The 27,056-nt window shown below is 45.8% G+C and overlaps 1 protein-coding gene across 5 annotated transcripts in view; it reads left to right on the top strand.

Annotated features, from left to right (window-relative positions):
* thada (THADA armadillo repeat containing) overlaps positions 1-27,056 on the top strand; it is a 157,577-nt gene that overhangs the window by 12,317 nt on the left and 118,204 nt on the right. For 3 of the 5 annotated variants that reach the window (XM_079689657.1, XM_079689658.1, XM_079689656.1), the window contains exons 12-22: positions 5,661-5,815; positions 6,121-6,276; positions 6,538-6,645; positions 6,726-6,849; positions 18,085-18,230; positions 18,972-19,200; positions 21,341-21,476; positions 22,147-22,283; positions 22,366-22,506; positions 23,046-23,084; positions 23,449-23,600. In XM_079689657.1, coding sequence (XP_079545783.1) covers positions 5,661-5,815; positions 6,121-6,276; positions 6,538-6,645; positions 6,726-6,849; positions 18,085-18,230; positions 18,972-19,200; positions 21,341-21,476; positions 22,147-22,283; positions 22,366-22,506; positions 23,046-23,084; positions 23,449-23,600 — 1,523 coding nt within the window. The remainder of the gene's footprint in view (positions 1-5,660; positions 5,816-6,120; positions 6,277-6,537; positions 6,646-6,725; positions 6,850-18,084; positions 18,231-18,971; positions 19,201-21,340; positions 21,477-22,146; positions 22,284-22,365; positions 22,507-23,045; positions 23,085-23,448; positions 23,601-27,056) is intronic. The other 2 variants (XM_079689660.1, XM_079689659.1) reach the window with 1 other exon arrangement.

A 27,056-nucleotide genomic window follows, 5' to 3' on the forward strand; every position in this document is an offset into this window, starting at 1 on the left:
AGGATCAATTCTGGAAAAACATTTAACAACAGTAGCAGAAACAAAAGAGCCCTTATTACCATTGGTGTTGGTGATACAGTGTTAGACTGAAAAATGCAATTATTGATGCTGTCAATTAGATCAGACTATGAGGAAAAAAGTTGCATTGAAGTCAATAGTATTTACCTTTAACTCGTTGTGCCACCTCTGCCTTGATGTCACGATTGACCAGCACATGGGGCTCCACCCACAGCAGAGAAAAGGCTGGATCCAAGGCGGCTGCTTTGAGGTAGACTGGGTCTGAAAAGGGGGCAGTGATCCCATCTTGAGTCCTGGCCATTTTCACATTAATGAAGATCCCAAGAAATCTTTTGTTCAGGGATGCCTGGAGACTTCTGACCAGGCCACTCAGGAAACGCACTTTAGGCTTCAGCTTCTCAAGGTGGTGATTGAGGGACAAGACGGATGGAACAACTGCACTGATTGTGACGACCTTCTCTCCCTGTGTCAAATCAGTTGCTTCTCCAAACGGCTTCAAGATGTCCACCAACTCCTTCAACAGATTCCACTCTCGCGGTGTGAATGACAACTCCTTATGCCCAGCCTTTTCTAGAACGGCACAGAGCTTTATATGATCACAGTGGAGAACTGCCTTTACTTGCCTCAGTGTTGAGTTCCATCTTGTGTTGACTGCCGCAGGGATGCCTCTCTGTTCCCCAAATTCACTATCAAACACATCTTTGAATGTTGTGCTTGTGTGCAGCAGTGAGCTAAGTTTTGATAACTTGGAAAGAGAAGGACATGCCACTTTTGTTTCTTTCAAACCGTCTCCCACCACCAGCTGAAGCGTATGCGCAAAACACTGCAGGCGCCGTTTCTTTGCCATAGCAGCATCCGTTTGCTGTTCTTCCAGGGTTAAGTCACACCAGAGATCAGGGTCATCAAGATGATCTCCGTCATCATCCTCTTGTTCACTGGGGAAGCACACAGTGAATGCCTTTCGCATGTTAGCCGCATTGTCACTAATAATGTAGTCCAATTTATCTTTGATGCTGTATTCATCGCATATTGACTCAAATTGGTCACAGATTCGTTCAGCTGTGTGTGAGCCTTTGAAGCGATTGCAGGCCAAGAGATTAGTCTTTAGCTGTATCCTCTCTGTCTCTTTCTCTATCCAGTGGACAGTGATACCTAGGAATCCCCTCATCTTTCGGTCAGACCAAATGTCCACAGTGACTGAAACATGCTCAGTGTTGCTCAATTGAGTTTTTAATCTTGAACGTCTCTCCTCAGCGAGGCTCTCTGTTTTTGATGTCAATGTTCTGCGACACACTGGGCTGTACTTACTGTCAAGTACCGTCAGAAAGTGCCGAAAACTCTTGTTTTCCACAATAGACAGGGGAAAGTTGCAATCAATAATCAAGTCGGACAGTATTGCATTAGTGATAGCTTTCTGCTGTGGATGACTCATGCTGTAATGCCCTACACGACTGTCCAAGAATTGTGAGATTGAAGGCTGTTGTGGGTCATCTATGATGCTTTTATTCATCTGGTATTCTTCAAATCTGTAACAGGTAAGCATATAAAACAGATGTCAGAAAATGCTAACATTGTGTTAATATTAATTTTTGTGTTAATATTAATTGTATTGTATACTGTAAGAGTGTGTGTGTTTTAACATTACATTGATAAAATAAATTTCATTTTCAGTGTACACTTACTATATTAATAATATTTTTACTGCTGTACCTTGCCATCAAACAGCCCTTTCCGACAGGAAACTGAAGTATGCTTGTTAATTCACTCTCTCCAGCACACCAGATTCCATTGGCAAAAACAGCAATTTTACCTGCATCACACAGAAATTGCTGGTCTACTGCTGGCTCAATGATTAAGTATAATTGTGCTATTCTATGTCTTCTGTGATAGTTCAGCTTAGTTGTGATTTACCTAAATTACATAAACGACCTCAATGAGGCAGCAGTAGACCAGCAGCTAGCAACTCCCATGTGCTGCAAAGTAAAATGGCCATTTTTGTCAATGGAATCTGGTGTGCTGGAGAGAGTGAGATATACTTAGTTTTCCTATCGGAAAAAAATCGTCTGGCAGCAAGCTAAAATGGTACACATATTCTTAATATAAAGTACATTAAACTGACCTTGATTTGATTAGGCTTGCTTAAGTTTTGCTGCTGGCAGCAGTCTACTGTGTATGATCCACTGACTAGCTGCTAAGCACATACAATCTCGCTTAAAAAAAAATCCTAAACTATCCTTTTACAATATAAGTATGGATAAGTTCAATATTTTGCACTTTGAGACCCATTTCTGGTTTGTCTAGGATGAAAGAGACTGTTTGACTCCGACATTTTGACGATTGGTCCAGTCTAGAGCTTTTGGTTAATTTAGAATCACCCCCATATGCTTCAGGTACGGGCATTCATAAAGCGGTCCTTAAATCAACCCTAAACGTTCGTTTTCAAAGATGTGCAACTCACCGAGTGGTTAGTGGTGTTCGTTGATGTTCCAAAACGAGTGTCTTAGCGAAATACAGTTTCTGTCGTGTTTAATTTGATAAATATCAAGCGCAAGTTAATAGCCTACTCGGTGAGGTATCTGAAAACATAGCTAGTTCCACAATAGCAAATAACACGGATGGAAACCAAATATTGCGCCGATATATTTAAAAAAAAACAACTACGAACACCACTTACCACTCGGTGAGTTGCTCATCTTTGAAAACGAATGTTTAGTGTTAATGTTTCATTCAAAACTTACCGTTCTTTGTGCAACTTCAAATGTCGAACGAAGTTCGAAGTTGTCGCGTCTCCGTCTGTAATCTTCGACCCGCATGTTTTACATACTGCAATTCTTTTTTTGTTGAGCACCTCATAATTTTTATACCCAAACGAAGCTACCTTTGGTATCATTTTTGCCAACTGACGCGCGCATTTAGTTTGTTCCTCTTCATTGGTTGTCCCGTACTTTGATTGGTTGGATGCTGTCAGATCGAAACAACGTGGATCTAATTTGATTGGATGTCGTGCCGCACACAGATGCACACAGGTGCAAAGAGAGAGAGACGTCCGTGTCAACATACTTTTTAATCTTTTAATCTTTGCGTTCGAGGAAAGTAGCAAGTCTTTTCAAGTCAAAAGGGTCAAGTCCAAGTGAAGTCACGAGTCACTGATGTTAAAGTCCAAGTCGAGTTGCAAGTCTTTTTAGATTTTGTCAAGTCGAGTCTAAAGTCATCAAATTCATGACTCGAGTCTGACTCGAGTCCAAGTCATGTGACTCGAGTCCACAACTCTGGTTAGCAGCGAGGAAATGTTCAAAGCCCTGGCAGACAATGCTGCGGCTCTGTAGGACCGTTCAGTCATGGTTGACTGGAACCGGTCAGCCTTTGCCGGCAGCGTGGGGTTCCTGCTCGGTGTAGTCGCCATCCTCGGGAGGAGGTGAGCTGCCACCAGCGGTTCCATCGGCGGTATGCGGAGCAGGCCGAGCCTCTCCATACCGTCGCAGTCTAGGGGAGGAGGCACCCTGGATTGGGGCCTTGTTGCTGAAGGGCCGGTCTCTCCACGAGACCGACACCTCATCCAACATCTCCGGGAAGACCGGCAGGAGTTGCCTCTTTGTCCTCGTTGCTTGGGGCAAATTTTTCCCCTCGTAACGGGACCTGGAGGTCTCCTTGGCCATTTCGGGCCATGGGATGTCTAGTCTGGCTGCGGCACGCTGACACACGGCCTGCAGGTCTATACTCAGACAGGGCGAAGCTGGTGTGCTATCGCCCGGGAGAGCAGCCATCGCTCCCGGCTTTGCAGCCTGAGCTGATGACACGAAGACATCATCGTCTTGCTCATCAGAGTCGGACAGGAGGAATCCAGAGGTTTCATCCTCTTCGTCCTCCATGTAGTCCAACTCCGGGACATCATCCGCGGGCGAGACCATGGTGAGGTCCAGTTGGGAGCTCCAGCTTGACACAGCGCGGGGCTCCGCTCGCACGTCCCTCGCTGCCACCGAGTCCCAGCCTGACACGGCGCGGGACTCCGGTTCTGCAGCTGCCACTACTGATGAGCCCCAGACCGACACAGTGCGGGGCTCCATCTCTGTGGTGGATGCCCCCGTGTCCTGATTTCCGTCCGGTAAATCAGAGGACATGAGGGAGTCCTGACCCGACAAGCTAGCTTGGCGTGCTAGCCGTCGGCGGAGGCTCTTGATGGTGAAGCGGGCACAATGTCCGCACGAGCCGGGGTTGTCGATAGCCTCCTGGGCATGTTCCAGCCCGAGACAGGACGAGCAGACCTGGTGTGAGTCTGTGCCTGATATCTTCAACCCGCAGCCACAGAGCCGAGCCTCCGAGTCCCTGACTCCTCTGGTGTGAGGGAGAGAAGCGTCCATCTCGGTCGCCGTGGTGACGGCGTGGAGAGGACCCGCTCGTAACAGGTACGTTGCTGAGAAAAAATACTTCCCCAACTGTCGTTAATCCGGAGAAAAAACGACGGTGTAGAATTGTATTCTCAAAGAATATTAACTGGTGTGTTAATACCCTTTTTATCTTCCCCTCCTCTGGTGTGAGAGAGAAAAAGAAAAAACGTCCTCGCTACCGTGGTGTCGGTAGTGAGGGAAGACAAACTAGCAACACGTGTGTTGCTAGCTTGAAAAAATCAAAACCTTACCTTTATTCCCGAGGAGAAAACGGCGAGGTCGATTTGCAATACTAACTGGTGTGTTAGTATTAACAGTCTTCTTGCAGAAGTATATATCGAAGTAGCCGGCGAGCGCCCGTCGACCGAAGTTAGCTTGGATAGCTTGGTTCCGTCTGTGGACTGTGTGAGCTAGCCCGGCTACCAATATAGAGATGTGCTCTGAAGCGAGAAGAGGTGTTTGAATGACGCATGCGGCGTAGCGCAAGCTACTTATAGGGGGTGGATTCCCTGACGCTGACGTCAAGATCACCAGCCAATCAGGATTGGCGTAATGAGATTGATGCTTCTGTTTGCTCCGCGATGAGGCGCATCCCATAGTGAGACATCGAACGGAGTGTTATGAATGAGAACTTTAATTACAGCTGTTGCATGCCCCCTTGTGTGTGTGTGTGTGGGGGGGGGGGGGGGCGCAACTTCCAACAGGAGTCATTTTGGGGGGCTCTTGGGAAAAAAGGTTGGGAACCCCTGCTATAGACAGCATGAAGATTTATGATACATAAAGAAGTAGGGTATATACATATAATTTATAAACTTGCACATAATGCAAACAAATTAAAAGTTAAACAAATATATATATATATTTTTAAAGCCGTATACATATTAAAATGAATGAATATTTATTAAATAAATACATATTTAATATATAAATAAATATTACTCGAGGCTTATATTTGAAGACAAATAATTTCCCTGAGCTTTAGGCCTACATATTCTTAAATTAAATACAAAACACAAACCAAAATACACATAGGCCTTTCTGTCTCATAACATTTGAATTTATCTGACAGTTTTCTTTATTTCTTCTGTTTTGATTACATCAGCTGCATATGAATATCTCTTAGCTCCACAAAGCATCCTGTTGTGGTATAAACATAGTAAACACGTCCTCTCCACAGTTACAGTGGCAGCATTCTCTAACAGCATCATCAAACAAATGAGTGGCCGCTCTCTGAATGCTGTGTTTCTGTCCTCACAGGCCCTTCGGGCAGCAGAGGAGCACTGGGCGCTCTCATGACGTGCCTGCGGGCGGCCCGGGCCCAGGGTGTCGTTCCGTCCTCAAAGGAGGGTCTGTGGGGGGGCCTGGTGCCCCTCTCCCTGCTCCAACAAGCACTGGTACACAAACATGATCAAGTGAGTGTCTGAGCCCTCATGTGTAAAACCTTTGTTCTCACTGTTGTACGTGTTACATAGTAGATATCTTATTGAAAGAACCCCTCTGATCAAATATGACTTATTTTTCAACAAATCAAATACCTTTTTTTGGAAAATGACTCCATCTCTGAAAAATCCTATTATTTAAAACTGCAACAATCACTCACACAAGCTACGTTTTTCTAAATATGTCTACATTTATGTTAAAATTACTTTATTTAAGAAAAAACTACTCTTTATTTACATTTTCAGTATCTAATGTAAATATACAATTGTTCCCTCAGGTGAGGATGGACGCCTTGGGGTTGGTGTGTGAGACCCTCCGCAGCACCGAAGCCCTGACCCCTCAGGAAATGGACCTGATCCGTTACTTCCTGCCGCATAATCTCAACAGTCAGGCACCAGGCGTCAGACAGCAGACAGTCAGCCTGCTGAAGAAGGTCAGACATTTACATGCATTGACTTTAGCTGTTGCATAATATTTTTTAAAATATGGATTTAAGTTTCTCAGCTCATTCTAAGGCTCAGATGGCAACCTGCAGTCATTGTATGAGCTAGGAGCAGTCTATACAAGGACATATTCAAAGGGATCCTCAGTGCTAACAACCCTTTTATCCTGCATGGCCCAATCGATGACACAATTGTATGATGAAATAAAAACTTCTATCACTAAATGGAGCTTGAAATCCTCTCCTGTCCAGCTGCTGTGTCGATTGAAGGACAGCGCTCTGCTGCTGCAGAAGAGAATGAGCCAGGAGAGAGATCCGGACAAGAGGGACGCAAACCAACACACACTACATCAGTACGAGGTGAACCACACTCATGAACACAGCAGAGCACACTGTCTTTTTTTCTCTTTTGAAAGAACTAAAAGGCTTGTTGCGTGTAGGAGTTCCTGCGCTGGCTGTGTGTGAGCCTGCTGGAGGTTCTGCTTCCTGGAGCGTCCTTCTCCAAGTGCCTCATGGCCCTCCAGCTGCTGTGTCTCCTGGGCGAGCTCTTCACCTTCAGCTCTGGTACGTCTACTCTTCATCAGCAGCCCTCGTACATGACTTACTAAAGTTCACTAATTATGACAGTTGTTGCAGCATATACAATGTATATTATTATTATTGTCACAAAAGCAAATGCTTGTCACTGTTATGAAAGATTATCAAGTAATTCAATGATATTGCATGCAAGCAATAAGAACAGGGTTTAAAAGAAGGTGAAAGTATTATTACGGGTAACATAATTGAGTCCGAATGTTAAATATGCTACTGTACATTGGGTTTAAATCAGGAGAGGATAGTCAAATGTGTCTACTTTAGTCCCTGTATAGGAAATGTTCATCTGCAATTTTCTGGAGTAATTCCAGTCATATTTATTCTTAAACACTAAAGAAGCATATCCAATGCAGATACATCATCTACAAAAACAGATTTCTGTTTTGTTTCAATGTGGCAGTTTTAGATCCACCTTTTCTGGTTCAATATGCAGATTACGATACAGGGCCAACACATGTGTGCATTGCTACAAGAACATTTGTGGACAATGTCCCTTTCTTTTTTCCATAAATGTTGTCTTTTGGACTTTACAATGCCTATTTTGAATTTTTCTCCTAACACAATAAAACGATAGTTACGTATGTAACTACGGTTCTATGAATACTGGATGACCGCCAGAGGCGGTGCTTTAGCACTGGATATCTTCTGTCTCGCGCATGCGCAGGTCAAATATTTATATCAACAAAGTCACCTGTGACCTCGTATGACCCGGAAGGCATAAGTTCCGGCGCCGTCAACGAGCTCAGTCCTATGGAATCCTCTCGCAGAAACACGAAATTCCGAGTGACCAAGAACTCTGGCTGTCATCCAGTATTCATAGAACCGTAGTTACATACGTAACTATCGTTCTATTTCATCCTTACTGACCGCCAGAGGCGGTGCTTTAGCACTGGATGACCTATACCAACAGAGTCACGAGGAAGTCTGAATACTCACCCTATAAGGATGGCCTAGGCCAGGGGTCTGCAACCTTTTTGACCAAAAGAGCCATTTTGCTCCTTTTCCCCCCAAATTATTTTGTCTGGAGCCGCAAAACATATTTCATAGCTTGATAGCTAATAAAGTTGTATTTATTGTTATATCAGACAAAAACTACAGTGCCTCCAAGAAAAGGCGCTCGCGCGGGACCGTAGCAGGATGTGACGCATATTTTAGTTGACCTAATTAAAACCGTTTTGTTTTTTATTTATGCGTCACAGTATTACCTCAAAATACAAGATACGAAACATTTTCAACCGTGCAACAAAATATAAATAGTCCTACAAGTACTTTTATTTTATTTCCTTCTTATTTTTGTCTAAGCTCAAGGGAGCCAGAGCAGAGGGCTTAAAGGGCCGCATGCGGCCCGTGGGCCGCGGGTTGCCGACCCCTGGCCCAGGCGGACTCTGCAGGAGGACCACACCCAGCGGGTGAGGGGCGGCAACATTCACGCAGTAGTATCTGACAAATGTGCTCGGAGATGCCCATGTGGCCGCAGCACATATGTCCTCCAGGGGCACACCTCTCAAGGTCACCCATGACGTGGAGAATCTCCTGGTAGAGTGGCACTTAACTCTGGGTGGCAAGGGACGGTCATTCGCCCTATATGCCTGGGCAATGACGTCCACGATCCAGTGGGACAAGCGCTGTTTTGAGAGCGCACAGCCCCTTCTAGGACCACCGTAACAAAGAAAGAGCTGTTCAGACTGACGCATGTCTGCGGTAGTCTGGACATAAGCTCTAAGGGCCCGCACCGGGCATCGGAGTCTTGACCTCTCTTCTCCCTCTCCTGATGGGGGGTCAAACCATGCCAGCTGGATAGGCCGATTAAAATGAGAGCGTGCCAGCACCTTAGGGAGGAACGCTGTGTTCGGCCATAAGGTGACACCTGAGCCATCTGAGTTCCACCTCAGACATGAGCTGTTCACGGACAAGGCCTGAAGCTCGCTTACACGCTTTGCTGAGGTGATGGCAAGAAGGAAAGCAGTCTTGGCTGAGAGCCACCTCGGTTCTGCCTGTAACAAGGGTTCAAAGGGAGGCGAACATAGGGCATCCAGCACCAGGGGCAGATCCCATGTAGGGGCCCTTGGGATGTTCGGGGGGCGAAGTCTCAGTGCTCCCCTTAAAAAGAGGGATACCAGCCTGTGGCTCCCCACTGTGCTGTTGTAAACCCTTGCATGTTGAGCTGATATAGCAGCCACATACACCCTGACGGTAGCGGGACACCGGCCGTCATCCAGGAGGGACTGCAGGAACTCAAGGGTAGTAGGCACCGAGCAATGTACTGGGTCCTCATTTCGCCCTTGGCACCAGTCAGAGAACAGTTTCCACCTGTTTTCGTACTGTTTACGAGTAGATGGTGCCCTAGAATTGAGAATAGTCCTCCTGACAGGCTCTATGCAGTCGCTCAGCAGTGGGTCGGGCCCTCCAGTGGCCAGACCCACAGCTGGAGGCGGAAGGGGTCGGGGTGCCATATCCGACCCTCCAGCTGAGACAAGAGGTCCTTCCTGTCGGGGAGACGCCAAGGTATCCCGCAACAGAGTCTGTGCAGCAGGGAGAACCAAGTCCTGGCTGGCCAGAAGGGGGCCACCAGAAGAAGCCTGTGGCCCTGATGAAGCACTCTGAGGAGTGTTGGTAGGATCAGAGGGAGGGGTGGATAGGCATAGAGAAGACACCCTGGCCATAAATGAGCCAGGGCGTCCTGACCCAAAGGGCTGGTTTTCTCCCTCAAGGAGAACCACAGGAGGCAGTGGGTCGACATCTTCGAGGCAAAGAGATCTACCTCTGCCCTGCCCGAAGAGACCCCAGATGTTGGCCACCACCTCTGGATGAAGCCGCCACTCCCCTCGTGGAGGCTTGTGACGGGAGAGGGAGTCTGCGACTTGGTTCTGCTCTCCGGGCAGATACATTGACCGTAGGCTGGCCAGGCAAAGAGCTGCCCAGGTCAGGAGAGTCTGGGACACCTCTAGCAAGCGTGCAGATTTGGTGCCCCCTTGGTGGTTTATATGATACACCGTTGTAGTGTTGTCCGAGTGGACAAGCACATGCCTCCCCCTCAGGTATGGCAGGAGTGCTAGGTGCATAGCTCGTAGCTCTAGCACATTGATATGTTCTGTGCCGTCCAGAGCAGACCACTGCCGTCCTGTTTTGCCACACCGCACCCCATCCCGAGGGGCTGGCATCCATCGTCACGGTCTCTCTGCGGAAAGGGACGTAGCCCATGGCCACGCCCCTTGACATATACGACCTCTCCCTCCATGGGGATAGAGTGGAGAGGCACTGTTGTGACACCCTGATTCTTCTGTGCCTGTGCAACTTGGGGTCTAAGTGGAGGCCGTTCAGCCATCTCTGCAGCGGGAGCAGTGACAACAAGCCCAAGGGAATGACAGTTGAGGCAGCTGTCAGCATGCCCAAGAGGCGGAGAAACAGGATATATGCCGGAGACCTGCCCCTTTTGAAGAGCGGAGGAAGCTGGAGGATGTCGTCCAGGCGCTGAGCAGATGGACAGGCCCGCATAGTGACTGTGTCCAGAGCCACCCCAATGAAAGTTAGGCTCTGAGAGGGGTTCAGACAACTCTTCTCCATGTTCACCTTGAGGCCTAGCCGGGCGACGTGAGAGAGAAGGAGAGCCGTGTCCTGGGTCGACTGCAACCGGGATACCTTCTCGTGCGCACGAGATACTAACCCGTTATCCTGACTTCTTTTGGGGGAGAAAGTTACCGGTGCGCCAAGGAGGAAGTGAAGCGCACAGGACACAACCATTTCATTGCAGACTGTTATGTTTACGTGGGGAAATGACAGTGCATTATTTGAGATATATTTCGTACTCAGACTTCACTTTAAGGACATTTCGGCCAGGGGTGTGTGGTCACTCCAGGAGGCAGCGGGACGTGTAACTCAGAGAAGAGCAGCACCAGCGCTCAAAGAGCTTTTACGCACCGCCTTCTGTGTTTACCTTCATTGAACAGCTATAAAGAGTGACCACAGGCCGTTTTAACCACACACACCTCTACACACACACCGAACTGCCTGATTACTCCCCCTTTTATTAGTTTTATGAAGGAGATTGCCGGTCATCAGGACGCATGATGGGCGGACTGGGACTAAAAATCAAAGGGGGGGGGGGGGGCAGGTACTCTGCGAGTCACGGACATTAATTCATAGATCAAAGCAGACTGGTTTACAAACTCTCCTGTTTTGCCAATCCGGTGCTTAAACCAATAGCTCTACACCCCTGGCCGAAATGTCCATAAAATTAAGTCTGACTTCAAAATATAGTCTATCTCAAATAATGTATGCTCTGTCATTTCCCCACGTAAACATAACAGTCTGCAATGAAATGGTTGTCTAATGTGTGTTCCACTTCCTCCTTGGTGCATCGGTAACTTTCTAAAAAAAAATAAAGTCAGGAAAACGGATTTGTTTCTCGTGCGCACGAGAAACGAATCCGTTTTCCTGACTTTATTTTTTTTCTCTCTCCATTTTTTTTTCCATGTCCCTTTAGGGGCTCCGTAGAATACATAAGCTTAAGCAACAAAACATTGTTAATTTTTTTCAAGGTGGTACACTGGCCATAAAGTGTAGCAATAGCATATTTAGGAATATAGTACATTTCAGAGATTCAGGTAGCCTATAGGTAGGTAGACCTTCTGTAAACTATAACACTTTGTTTTTTAAGTAAAACACAATACTTTCAAGTACATTTAGAACATTGGAAACCCTGACTATTAGAAAACATCTCTCTGTTGCTTCAGAGGCCATAACAGACTTTGTTGATTTACCAACAGTTGATTTAAAAAATCTAATACATTTCAGTCCAACTCTCTCAATAACCTTGGCCAAAACAATAAACAGTTCAACATAAAGTGCCAGTTGCACCAACAACATAATAAATAGTTCAACATAAAGTGTACCATTTCAAATAAAATAAAAAAGTGCCAGTGATTGACCTCAATCCCTCCTATTCTTCCAATATCCTGATGAAAAATAAAATCTCTCTGTTGCATAGGCCACTGTTTGATCAACGAGAATTGGGTGTGGGTCCTTGTACTCCGAGTCGGGCTAACGTCCACGCTAGCTTCCACGCTAGCTGCTATAGGTTTTGCATTGAGGTGATACTTGAGGCTTGATGTGCTGCGGTGATATGCAAATTCCTTTTTGCATAATTTGCAAACAACCTTGCTCTTATCGACGCTTCCATCCGTCCGTTTTTTAAAACAAAATGTCCCATCCACGGGGCCAACCAAAGCGGTCTCATCAGCTTCTTCGTTCGACTATTGTTCACTGTGGTTTGTTGTTGTCTGAATTCCGCGGTACAAAAATAAGTGCGATTAAAATGCGTTAATCTTTTTAACGCGTTAATTTTTGTGTAATTAATTCATCTTAATTAACGCGTTAAAGTCCCGGCCCTAATATATAATATATATATATATAATGTATACATTTTTTACGTAACCCTGTTCTCTGACATTCGGCCGAAAGCGCCTTTTTAACCATTTTCGGCCGTTAATTTTCGGTGGCCGAATATTCGGTGCATCCCTGGTGAACACCCTTGGGGAGAGGGAGAGTCCGAATGGGAGCACCCTTAACTGGAAATGACGGCCTCAAAAGCAAAGCGAAGAAACTGCCTGTGATGAGGCACAATAGGCACATGAAAATAAGCGTCCTTTAAATCGACGGACGCGAGCCATTCCCTCATGGCCACGGTACGAAGAACGTCCGCTGTGCTCTACATATGGAAGAGTAATAACTTTTAGAAACTTGTTGAGTCCCCTCAGATCGTGGATTGGGCGAGGTCCACCGCCTTTCTTCCTTACCAGGAAGTAGGTCGAGTAGGAGCCCCCGGGCTTTGAGATGGGGTCCAAAGCAGGCTTGGAATTTCGTCATTTTAGGGGCAAGGCCATTTGGCCTTGGTGTTACACATTTTTTCAGGGCGCAAAGGCCACATTCCAGGGCACAAAGAAACAGCCTTCAAGGGTCAAACTCTGCACATACATCATTCGTGTGTGTGTGTGTGTGTGTGTGTGTGTGTGTGTGTGTGTGTGTGTGTGTGTGTGTGTGTGTGTGTGTGTGTGTGTGTGTGTGTGTGTGTGTGTGTGTGTGTGTGTGTGTGTGTGTGTGTGTGTGTGTGTGTGTGTGTGTGTGTGTGTGTGTGTGTGTGTGTGTGTGTGTGTGTGTGTGTGTGTGTGTGTGTGTGTGTGTGTGTGTGTGTGTGTGTGTGTGTGTGTGTGTGTGTGTGATCAACTCCTCACAGCTCTGGTCAGAAACTGGACAAAAGTTAAACATGTACAAACAACAGACTGTCATGGCGAATACAATCGCTGCTTTAATTCTGTCTTTAGGACGTTGTTGTGAGTGTGGACGGAGCAGCTACAGGTTAGTTTGGCCTGATTGATCCATTCAGAAAACACGCATTTTAAAAGGTTTTTTGCTTGCCGTCTTGTCTGCAGACTTGTCAAAGCATTAATTCATGTTTTTTACTAACCGGTATCAGTATGTAGTTACTTCGGCATCATTTTGAAACGTGTATTACAATTAAATCACTGTAAAATAGGTTAATTTTGCCGTAGTTGGTTTCCACCAAAGTATTTACATGGAAATAAGCCCCGCCCCCTAGGCCTGTCACGATAATTAATTTTGTTGGACGATACATTTTTATGGAAATTATTGCGATAAACGATAATATTGTCGGCGCCGTTTTAAGACCATTTTAGACATAATGATAATATATAATAATAATTCAAGTACATCCTTTCAAACATAACTTTTTATTGAACATTCAACATTGCAAATGAAATGTGAAATAATATTAAAATATATAAATTATATATAATAAATAAAACAAATTAATTAAATTATAATAAATTAATTAAATCACACACAACCAAAACAATCAATTAAATAGAGTCAGGCTGGAAAACAGAGCTCTCTCTCTATATATATATAAATAAATAAATATGAGCATACATTATCTCACAAGCAAAAAAAACCTCCTTAAAACAACAGTCAAGTGTACAGTCCACTGTCAAACACCCAGATGCCTCAACAGGCCATATCCAATCTGTTTTTTCTAAGTTTTTGAGCAAGGAACACCAACATGTTTGCATTGTCGGGCGGGGGCTCTCCATCTCCAGCTGCCGTGTTTGCTCCCAGCTGGGAAAACGGAATGGGGTGGTTGCGTTTTAGGTGGTTTAAAATGCGTGGTATTGCCTGCTTTTGTCGCTACCTTTTTTAAACCAATGCGACACACCGCCCGGCTCATTCAAGTCCGTAGGTTCGCCTCGTTGATTTGGTTTGAATCCAAAATACTGCCACACCGGAGAATCGAGATGTGTAGTTAGGTTTTGTAACCAATTCCATTTCACTTTAAATTCCCCGCGAGTAAGTCACACATTGTCTCCCGCTTGTCGCTATATTATTAATTTGGCTGCTACGCTGCTGCACGTGCACGCGGAGTGTCCTGACCTGGCTGTGCGTCAGCCCCGCCCATCACAGCGCGCCTGGCAGCCACAGCGCTCCAGGCTAAAATGCTGGTCATATCTTTATGTAAACGGCAATTTATCGAGCTCAGAAAAGTTATCGAGTCCATTTTTATTTATCGTACGATAAGTCAATTTATCGATTATCGCGACAGGCCTACCGCCCCCTCTCCAGCGCGTCCTGTTTGAATGACAGGCGTAAACACAGCTGACAGCCGCGGTGAAACTCCAGCGGCTAGAGCGATGAGAATATTCGCATCACGTCCGTTGTGAACGCAGCATAATGCAGTTCAGAAATCGCTGTTCTGTCGCTTTTAAAGCAACTTCGAGATTTTAACAGTATCAGGGGCACACAGGCCATGGTGGCCTTAGGACGTACAATTATTTGTGGGGCATAACAGCCAAACCGAGGGGCTACGACGGCCATGGCCGTCATGGCCGCCGTGAAAATCCTACCTTGGCCCACAGGCTCGATTGCTCCCTTGGCAAGGAGGACTGACAGCTCCTGGTTTAGGGCGATTTCTTTTGCCGGGTCGCTTATGGTGGTCATTTTGACCCGGTTGAAGGCTGGGGGCCGGCGTCGGAACTGAAGCTTGTACCCTCGGGTTAAGGTGGAAACCACCCAGGGGTCTGAAGCTTGAGCTACCCAGTAGTTGAGCTGTTGCTGGGAGAAATAACCGACAGCCGGCCCCAGATCCTCAGTACCTTGCCCCCCGGCCTCTGGAGGCTCTGGGGGGGCCGACGGTTAGGCACCGGATACCGAGGCTGACTTGGGGGCGAGTTAACAGGACCGTAGCGGGCCGCCCCCCTCGTGGGATACCGAGGCCCCTGGCGGGCATCGGGGTGAGCCGGTGGACGGGAGCGGCCTCGGGAGGCAGATGCGGAGCCTCTAGGCCGACCGGGGGGGGGCATGTCTCTGCGAAGAGCTGAGAACTGTTGCCTGGTCTGACTAGTTTGGACAGTCCGTTCGAGCACCTATACGGCAGCTAAACCGAACAGTTCCCTCGGCTCCACTGGGACAGCACGGAGAGTCCTCCTACATGCCTCTGATAAGGGTGACGAGTCTGGACGAGAGTGGACATCAGGCGCCCAAGCTCTCTAGACATCAGAGCAAACGCCTGTAATGAGGCTTCACTGAGGCTGGTAGTGGAAGCGCTAAGAGCCTCCTGCTGCAGGGAAGCTGACAGGGCGAGCATGAGGTGAGAGAGGGAATTGCCTATACGGCCCATGCGTGCCGCTGCATCGTAAGCCTTAGTAAGCAGGTCATCGGTGACCCGACATTGGGGTTGAGGGCACCTGGCCTCCGACCTCAGAGCTTCGTCAGGGGAAACTATGAGGGAAGCAATGGTAGGCTCAACAGCCGGCATGTGGTCAAGGCCGACCTTTGCCGCATCCTGCATGGATGCTAGGGCTCGGCCATCGGACGTAAGATGGGATAGAGTCTTAGTGTCCCTCCAGCATGCATGTAACTCCCTCAGATACTCACAAGAGGGAGGAACTGCAAGGGTGGCGGGTGCCAAAGTGCGCCTGAAGAACGCACTGGCAGGCGCTGTTTCGGGCTGCTGTACATCCAGCTTCTGGCAAGCCAGTGCCATGCGGATGACAGTACCCATGGAGCCGACATCCGCCCCCTCCGAGGATGCATGAGCTGAGGTACAGGAGCCAGGTCCAGAAGCATGGGACGGGCCCTCTCCGTCATACTCATTAAATTGAGTGGCTGAAGCTGCCATCGAGAACACATCGTCATCTGGAGTCAGCTCAGCTATGGGTGGACTGGGTGCAGCGTCGTGCTCTATACGGACACCAGAATGGAGAGCCAAGAGGAGCGACTTCATCTGGGCAAGCGCAGTAGTGAGTAGGTCCACCCTAGAGGACAGCCTATCAGGCTTAGTCCTCTTTTTGGGCGGGATACCCGCAGCCTCTGCTGCCCGACGCCTAGGACGGGTAGGTTGGGATGTAGTCGACTGTGCAGGGGGAAGGCCACCCACAGTCAGTAGTTCAACCTCGGCTAGTCTAGCAGCTCTTACCACACGAGGCATGATGGTGCAATTCATGCACGGGTCCTCCGAAAGGCCCTCCCTCAGATGCTCGAGGCCAAGACAAGAGGGGCAAAGGTCATGGCCATCCTCTGGTTGCAGAGAAGCCATACAGGTATTACAGCCGTTAAACATAGCGCCAAGGGGGAGCACTCAGCTGACTGTAAATAACTGGGCCAGGAAACAAACTCCGCGGTGGAGGGGAGTGAGCACAATAGTAGTTAGCGTGAGCGTTAGCACTCTGCTAACTGGGGTGAGAAAAAAATTAGTGGTCAGTTAGTGGTATATAAGCTGTGAGAGGGGAGCGGGAATACGCTCCACTGGCGCCGTAGCGAGTTAGCCTGAGGGAGAGCACTCTGCTAACTGGAGATGGAACGGGTATTAAACCAACTGTGTGTAGTGAGAGGGGAGCGAAAGCACTCTCTTCACTAGCGCTGTAGCAAGTTAGCTTGAGCGAGAGCACTCAGCTAACTGGAGGATGGAACAGAAAACCAACTGTGTGCAGGGAGAGGGGAGCGGAAACACTCTCTTCACTAGCGCTGTAGCAAGTAGCTTTAAGCAAGAGCACTCGGCTAACTGGAGGATGGAACAGGAACCAATTGTGCGCCGTGAGAGGGGGCGAAGACACTCCTTTCACTAGCGCCATAACAGTTAGCTTGAACGGGAGCACTCAGCTAACTGGACGATATGACAGGTAAGGAACCAGAAGTATGTAGTGAGAGGAGGGCGGAGACGCCCTCTTCACTAGCGCAGTAACAGTTAGCTTGAATGCGAGCATTCAGCTAACTGGACGATAGAACAGGTAAAGAACCAAATGTATGTAGTGAGGGGAGGGCGGAGACGCTTTCCTCACTAGCGCAGTAACAGTTAGCTTGAACGGAAGCACTCAGCTAAATGTAAGATATAATCATGTAAGGAACCAAATGTATGTAGTGAGAGGAGGGCAGAGACGCTCTCTTCACTAGCACAGTAAAAAATTAGCCCTCGGCTAATTTGTACACAATTATCTCATTAATTTGAGAATATATAGCACAATCAGCAATAAATGGTAGCGATCTCACTGGCTGACGTGCAGGAGCGTCCACTCTTTACCGGTCCGGAGCTCCTAGGGTCCGAGCGGTGACCGCCGCGGTCCCCTCCCTTGGGAGGGCGGACAGCTAGCTCGTCGCAGCCTTTGGAGGGCGAGCGTTTTTCTAGCCCGAAGCTCCGATCGAGACGATCACAAGGCTACAGGTAGCGATGAGCTAGAACCTTAATTTTCAGTAAGGTAGCTTGGCTTCTACTCATAAAGTAGTAACCTGTGCAGCGAAAAGATGAAAGAGGACTGAGCTCGTTGACGGCGCCGGAACTTATGCCTTCCGGGTCATACGAGGTCACACGTGACTTTGTTGATATAAATATTCGACCTGCGCATTCGCGAGACAGAAGATATCCAGTGCTAAAGCACCGCCTCTGGCGGGCAGTAAGGATGAAATACAACAAGTATATTCTGCATAAAGTATAATCCTTATAATATCTGTCTTGCCTAATCTTTATCTGCAACTGTGCACAAATACCAGGTTTTATACACAATGAAGAGATGTCTCAATAACATGCATTGCACACGCAGATCAGTCTGACTTTCAGTGCTTTGTTCAGGGACAACTTATTGACGATGATGCTTGGCAGCTTTTTAAATAATAGTGTCACCTTCGCCTCTGTTTTCCCCTCAGACTCAGGTGTGTTTGCCCTCGGTGAAGTCGTGACCTCCGCCCACGCTCAGAACGTCCTCTACAGCGTAGCCAGCAACTTCCTGGAAGTCAAACAACTGGCCTCAACGTTACTACGGCAACTCCCACCATCAGCTGTTGGATTACAGGTTAGTATGAGGACCATGCTCAGTCACTAGATTTAATGATATCTTATAATGTGATGACATTTGATGTCGTTATAGAATACTTTTTTTTTTTTTGGTTGGTGATATATTGTTTTGGTAACACTCTACATCACACCGATATCTAAAATGCATTATATAACATACTTATAATGCTTTCACATCTTGTTATAGCACTGTTTATGGTTAATTATAGTTATATAACTCATATTTCATAATGCTTTATACAAATAATTACAGTATAGAGGATTTAATCATATATTATCAGGTCAATAATTCACCATTGTTGATAACTTTTGTTTTGCAGGTGTATTATCATTTCACTAATTAATACTATATACATATTGCACTATAATCATTGTTATATATATAAGTTATTCTAATTGACACAGTTTTGTTTTTGTATGGATTTTAAGATATTTTGTATTAGTTACTTGAAGCTAAGACCAGAAACTTAAAATATGATTAAAGTACTAAAAGTATTTGAGTTCTTACAGTACAGTACAAATATGATAATGCATTATGATTACAATCATATTGCATTTCAGGGCAACGACCGCGAGTGTCCTTGATTGAATATATCTGCAATGTTTATACTGTTCCAACTACAGTAACTGGTAGAAATGACATTCCAGTGGTTGTGTCGGTGAAGCACAATGACCAACTTCTTCTGTGTTGTATTTGAAACGGCTTTGACTAACTCCACCTTGGCCTTGATGCTGTGAGGTGCCGGAGAGGATGCACAGCGTGCTCCAGGCTGCTCTGGACCTCAGCACCAGCACCAAGCCTTTTGATAGCGTCTCAGCAGCGCACCTCCTCCACCTGCTGCTCCCCCAGCCCCACCTCACAGAGGCTCTGCAACACTGCGCCCAGGAGCAGGGCTTCCCTTTCCACCCCCCCTCACCCTTACCTAACGCGTCTGAGGCAGTCATCTTGGAGCTCAACACCCTGGCTGGTAAGATCAAGATGCATTGCCCGAATACATACAGTGGGGCAAAAAAGTATTTAGTCAGCCACCAATTGTGCAAGTTCTCCCACTTAAAAAGATGAGAGAGGCCTGTAATTTTCATCCTAGGTATACCTCAACTATGAGAGACAAAATGAGAAAAGAAAATCCAGAAAATCACATTGTCCATCCATCCATCCATCTTCTCCCGCTTATCCGTGGTCGGGTCGCGGAGGTAGCAGTTCCAGCAGAGAGCCCCAAACTTTATTTTCCCTGGCCACATCAACCAGCTCTGACTGGGGGATCCCAAGGCGCTCCCAGGCCAGCGAAGATATATAATCCCTCCACCTGGTTCTAGGTCTACCCCTTGGTCTCTTCCCAGCTGGACGTGCCTGGAACACCTCCCTAGGGAGGCGCCCAGGTGGCATCCTAACTAGGTGCCCGAACCACCTCAACTGGCTCCTTTCGACGCGAAGGAGGAGCGGTTCAACTCTGAGTCCCTCCCGGATGACCGAACTTCTGACCTTATCCCTAAGGGAGACACCAGCCACCCTGCGGAGAAAACCCATCTCGGCCGCTTGTACCCGCAATCTCGCTCTTTCGGTCATGATTGACATGATTGACATTGTCTGATTTTTAAAGAATTTATTTGCAAATTATGGTGGAAAATAAGTATTTGGTCACCTACAAACAAACAAGATTTCTGGCTCTCACAGACCTGTAACTTCTTCTTTAAGAGCCTCCTCTGTCCTCCACTTGTTAACTGTATTAATGGCACCTGTTTGAACTCGTTATCAGTATAAAAGACACCTGTCCACAACCTCAAACAGTCACACTCCAAACTCCACTATGGCCAAGACCAAAGAGCTGTCAAAGGACACCAGAAACAAAATTGTAGACCTGCACCAGGCTGGGAAGACTGAATCTGCAATAGGTAAGCAGCTTGGTGTGAAGAAATCAACTGCGGGAGCAATTATTATAAAATGGAAGACATACAAGACCACTGATAATCTCCCTCGATTTGGGGCTCCACGCAAGATCTCACCCCGTGGGGTCAAAATGATCACAAGAACGGTGAGCAAAAATCCCAGAACCACACGGGGGGACCTAGTCAATGACCTGCAGAGAGCTGGGACCAAAGTAACAAAGGCTACCATCAGTAACACACTACGCCGCCAGGGACACAAATCCTGCAGTGCCAGACGTGTCCCCCTGCTTAAGCCAGTACATGTCCAGGCCCGTCTGAAGTTTGCTAGAGAGCATTTAGATGATCCAGAAGAGGATTGGGAGAATGTCATATGGTCAGATGAAACCAAAATAGAACTTTTTGGTAAAAACTCAACTAGACGTGTTTGGAGGAGAAAGAATGCTGAGTTGCATCCAAAGAACACCATACCTACTGTGAAACATGGGGGTGGAAACATCATGCTTTGGGGCTGTTTTTCTGCAAAGGGACCAGGACGACTGATCCGTGTAAAGGAAAGAATGAATGGGGCCATGTATCGTGAGATTTTGAGTGACAACCTCCTTCCATCAGCAAGGGCATTGAAGATGAAACGTGGCTGAGTCTTTCAGCATGACAATGATCCCAAACACACCGCCCGGGCAACGAAGGAGTGGCTTCGTAAGAAGCGTTTCAAGGTCCTGGAGTGGCCTAGCCAGTCTCCAGATCTCAACCCCATAGAAAATCTTTGGAGGGAGTTGAAAGTCTGTGTTGCCCAGCGACAGCCCCAAAACATCACTGCTCTAGAGGAGATCTGCATGGAGGAATGGGCCAAAATACCAGCAACAGTGTGTGAAAACCTTGTGAAGACTTACAGAAAACGTTTGACCTCGGTCATTGCCAAAAAAAGGGTATATAACAAAGTATTGAGATGAACTTTTGTTATTGACCAAATACTTATTTTCCACCATCATTTGCAAATAAAGTCTTTAAAAATCAGACAATGTGATTTTCAGGATTTTGTTTTTTCTCATTTTGTCTCTCATAGTTGAGGTATACCTAGGATGAAAATTACAGGCCTCTCATCTTTTTAAGTGGGAGAACTTGCACAATTGGTGGCTGACTAAATACTTTTTTGCCCCACTGTATCTGTGTTTTCACTGAATACAAAAAAAGAATAATATATATTTTTTCTTCTGTCCTCAGTGGTGCAGCTGTTGCTTTGCTGTCTGCAGTCGGAGGTTCCAAGGGCGGAGGCTTCTCTCTTGCAGGCAGCTGCTTCCTATCCTCTCTACGGCAGAGCCCACTGCATCACTGCTGTCCTGCAGCCTCTCAACTTCGAGTGAGAACACGAATCACAAACACATACACAACCTTATTCCGCAGCTTAGTTGAATACTCAATTATTTTTGGATGTTCTGCTATAAAATTTGACCCAGGGATAGAAGGCCTTTGCTGAGGGCGCTCTGAGCTTTCCTCCATCAGAAAACCCTGTGGAATACTTTTAGAATATTCATTTTATATTTCTGGAAAATGACATAAAAAGACAACAAGAAACCAGCGCAAGAGAAGATAAGAGGTTAAGAGACTCAGAGAGCTGGACAATAGACCAGCAGAAGACATACAGGAAGCAAACACCTACAGGAACATAGTATGGGCTCTCGTAGTATTAAAGACTGGTTCATGGAACAGACTTGGACAGTTACACAATCAGTGCTGCCGTAATTTTGAGTTACCGTTGTAGATTCTGTTGTAGATTCATTGCTGTGCAATAGAAAGGACAACGTTCTTAGCGTGTGCAATATGATTCCTTTTTAAATCATTAAAATCATGTTTAAATTAGTATGTTGAGTCAAATTATTTATGTATTCAATCAGTAGCTGTGTATTAAGCGGGATAACATGCAGTGAGCTGCTCATAATGGCAAAATAAACCCCTTCAGACTGATTGAAGACCCCTCTGCTCACCCTGTCAGTTACATACTTTATTGTTAAATGTTTGTGTGTGTTTAGGACTTTAACCCAGACGGAGCAGTGGAGGTGTGTGGTGTCGGAGCTGATCGCTGTGTGCTACAGGATGTCTGACGTGGTGTCCCCTGTAGTCCAGAGCTCCTCCCCAGAGGGACTCATTCCCATGGATACAGACTCAGGTAATCCCATCTCTCAGCCTGGCCTCAGATGATGCTGCGTTTCCACTTTAATATAGCGTCTTTTGTGTGTGTGTTTTGACAGAGACGTCAGCGGGTCTGCAGAGGATCCTGCAGGAGATTCAGCCCAGAGACAGCAACGACTTCTTCACCAGCGCCAGAGAGCTGGACACACACACTGGAGATGATCAAACACAGACCACACACACACCTTCACTGAACACAGGTGAGATAGAGATCATTGTACTGATTCCAGTTACATACAAATACCAGTAAATATACTGCATAAGGGAAAAGAGATAGGAACATGCTAGTGTTCTAAAGACAACTGGTAGATTGACCATTTTGTCAACATATTTAACAGTTGACAAAGGCAATTGAGGTTTATTTAAGCATTTGCTTACGTTTCATTTTTCTGAAGATTCATATTTTGTCTCAATTGGAGGAAAAACTAAAATATTGCTTCTCCTAGGCCCTTTCTTAAGAGCCAATCCCACCGGCAAACATGCAGCAATATGCATTTAATAACCTCCCTAACCAGACACAATGCATTAGTATCACTATCGTTAGAACTGTGGACAAAGACAATGACAGATGTAGACAGCGTGCCAAGCCTGTATTTTTGAGATAGGGAGGGAAAGAGAAGTTGGAAGGTGAAATCAATAATGACAGATTTGAGTTTTTATACAACATTTTGGTCTAGATTTTTTGCTCTGACAAAGGGAGTTTACGAACACATCTTATTATTTTCTTTGTGGTCCATAGTGTCAGACTTCGTACACTCGCCCATCAACCTTTCTGCTTGTGAGTACAGTATTCCTAATGTCCTGATGGGGGTGGTGTTTGACCTCGTTTTTGTGTGGTATATTTATACAGAGCACAGTCCAATACTTCAATGAATCATATGAAATGATTACCTAAGACACTGTGACTGTACAGTGATAAAGAAAGTCAAATGGCTCCGTGTAATGTGTGTTTCATAAACTAACACAAGACGTTACTCTTGACGTCTTCAGTTTCCATTGAAAACAACCCTTTGACATGGCATATTGCATAATAAAACAAACACATCTTTTAGTTGAAGTTATGAGGTAATAAAAATGATCAAACTTTTTCCATGTCACTTTCTGCATGTTTGTGTGACTGTGTGTGTGTCTGTTGGCTTCAGGCGGGGAGGGCTACAGAGTGACAGCCCAGATGGTGCTGGTGTGCTGCTGGCGGAGCATGAAGGAAGTGGCCATGCTGCTGGGACAGCTGTGTCAGAGTCTGCCTCTGCACTGCGCCGACGACACACACGCTGGACTCATCACTGAAGAACAGGTGAGCTCCTGACATACCAAACACTCTCACAAAGCTGCTGTTGCCACATATACGGTAGCATCCAGCCGTGTGTGTGTGTGTGTGTGTGTGTGTGTGTGTGTGTGTGTGTGTGTGTGTGTGTGTGTGTGTGTGTGTGTGTGTGTGTGTGTGTGTGTGTGTGTGTGTGTGTGTGTGTGTGTGTGTGTGTGTGTGTGTGTGTGTGTGTGTGTGTGTGTGTGTGTGTGTGTGTGTGTGTGTGTGTGTGTGTGTGTGTGTGTGTGTGTGTGTGTGTGTGTGTGTGTGTGTGTGTGTTGAGCCTGAGATCTACTTTTGTGTGAATCTTTCAGTATCTAACAATTAGATTTAAAATTGTATTCTGGATCCTTTAAATAGTGATGGATGCAAACCAGTCCTCCGTACACTAAAAAAATTGGTGTATATAATAGTGATAAATGGTTATAATTATGGAGATTTCATTTGAAATATGTTATATAAACTGAATGCAATAAAGTAAACACACAAAGGCAAACATACAAGGGCCCAATTATGCTTTTTGGGGGTTTCCCTTCCCTGTAGTGTGTTATATATATTGTTGTGCATTTGAATGGTTATGCCTGAAATGCCTCCATTGGACTCCTTTGTTTACTTACATAACATAGTGACATAACTATGTAACACTCGCGCTTCTATTGGCTATCGCCCCAACGCATTGTACGTGATAGGCTAAGGGTTGGGACATCGGTTGACCAATCACAACAGAGCCGGCCAGCTAACCAATCAGAGCAGACTGGGCTCTGGTTTCAGACAGAGGGACAAAAGAGGTGCTGCAGCACAGACAGTATGAGAAAATAGAGGTTTTTTTGAACACTTAAGCATGGAGACATGTCTCAGTAGAGGAACAAAATACAAATATAAACCTGAACATTAGCATAATAGGGCCCCTTTAAGGCAAAATGTTGCGTTATTAATGCTAATTTGGTACAAAAACCTTTTTACTAAAGCGCTGTTCGTATCACTGCACCCATTTACTTTGGATAAGCAATATATATTTCTATCCGATAATGTTGTAAAAATACTTGTGGCTGGATATTGTTATCTTGTATTCAGTATTTGTACAATATGGATGTCACAATTCACTAGCTTAAAACTGTCCTCATTTAAAGCGACATGTTGTGTCCACATGTGATGGATCTATATAAAAATAGCTGATTTCATCACTGTCATCGTCAAATCCTGTCACATCAGGGCAACGACTCAGTTTTAGTGCCCTGGCCTCATGTTACTTAAAAAAAATAATCCACACAGTAATATGTTAAATTATGCTCTAAAACATAAAATAGCCCCAGCTCTGCTCCCTACAGTGTATGTTTGTATGTTGGTCGTGTTAGCTGCTTTGAAGTCACATTTTGGGAATAGGATGGCTAACAAGGCTAACCAAAGTATGACAGCTGGGCTGTGGCAGTTTGCTGCTAAGAAGCTAAGCTGGCCCCCCCCACCTTGACCATATCAAGGGATCTCATACAAAGACAATCAGACAGAAAAAACTGGCATGAGATAAAGAGATTTGTTTATATCCACACACAAACCTAGTATTCCCATTTTTGTTTTAAAGCGTCATTCATTTGACCGTATGTGTCTATATGTTCTGTTGCATTATGTGAATGTGTGTGTGTGGTTGTGTGTTTGTGACACCACGCTGGGAGGCTCTTCAATTAGCATCCGCCCTCGTTAGCGTTGCGCTTTCATGTGAGGCCCTACCCTGCTGGTTTAACGGCCGCGACGCCCCTCCCTTTCCACTGCATTCTTTCCAAATCACTTCCACCACCAGCAAGAAAACACTGGGCGCTTTAAACAACACACACACACACACACACACACACACACACACACACACACACACACACACACACACACACACACACACACACACACACACACACACACACACACACACACACACACACACACACACACACACACACACACACACACACACACACACACACAGGAATACTTGTCTGAGTGCTTCAGCATGTGAACGTCCATAATAACAAGGGCACCAGACATAGGCTGTGTTTGTCTGCGTAGGGGGTATGGGGTGTTTGTGTATACAGTATGTGTTTGCCTGTTGAGCATGTATTTACACTTCTCAGAGAGAAAGTAGAAACTATCACACTGTACTGAATGTTTGTTTTGTGTGATGAAGCAGTCGGGAATGTGTGCAAAGACAATCATTACACTGTTTACGAGAAGATAAGCAGCAGGCTGAGCATTGTATTGTTTTTCTTATTCATAAATGGCTTTCACATTATTTCCTGTTCGTATTTGGAATGATATACAAATAGCTTGTGTGTACAAACAAAGCACTGTTTTACAATTGGCTGGATTAAAGAGGCCCTATTAGGCTTTTTCTGGTTGTCCCTTTCCTGTAGTGTGTCATAAAGCTTTTTGTGCATGTAAATGCTCTTCAAAGGCTGAAATCTGTGTTCCCTACAGAAGGAGTTTCTCTCCCACATACTCCCTCCCTGCTTGAAACGCCTCCATTGGACTCCTTTGTTTACTTCGGTTACATAGTGACATCACAACTAAACAGTCGTGCTTGTATTGGCTACAGCTTCAACACATTGTACCTGATTGGCTAAGGAGTGGGACATCTAAGCTGTTGACCAATCACAACAGAGCTGGCCAGCTAACCAATCAGAGCAGACTGGTTTCTGGTTTCAGACAGAGGGTGAAAAGAGGTGCTGCAGCACAGCCAGTATAAGAACAATAAAGACCCTTTTGAACATTAAAGAATGGAGACATGTCCCAGAAGAGGCACTAAATACAAATATGAACCTAATAATATTTCATTTCAGCCAAGTGCCCCCTGAAAAAAACGCGTATACGGTACAGTCTACGAGTACGCCGCTGCACCATCAGTGTGTGGTTGACTAACAACAACCAAGTAACTAAAAATGTATTCAATGCTATTTTTTCAAATGTTTTGAATCCATCACTAAACCTATGTTAAACCAATTGTTTGTCATCATGCAGTAAGACAAAGATCGCATTGTAATCGTATTAATACGTTGCACTCTCAATTTAATGAGGACAAATTGCCTACTTTTTTACTTCTCTTTCCATGTTCTCAGCTCTATCGCTGCTACATTTCAACCACAAGTCCATATTTTACTCATTTTTGTCTGTCATTCGTCATTTAAACTGGCTTAAGTGCATGAATGTGAAACCCATAGGCCTCAGTGATGCACATTACACTTGTCAATGAGTTTTTCAGTTTCATGCCCCATAAAATGTCCTCAATTTGTTCATTATACCCTATAAAGCTGTTAGACACAATAATACGCTGAATGTAATCGGGCCCTATAAAACACTGTCAGTGTGGTTGTGACATCAGTATTGACTCCTTTCCTGCAGCGTCTTGCAGAGATAATTGACGGTGATATTATGGATGTCAGCTGTGGTAACTATGGCGAT

The sequence above is a fragment of the Notothenia rossii genome, assembly GCF_949606895.1.
Source record: "Notothenia rossii genome assembly, chromosome: 6".
NCBI classification, from domain to species: Eukaryota; Metazoa; Chordata; class Actinopteri; order Perciformes; family Nototheniidae; genus Notothenia; species Notothenia rossii.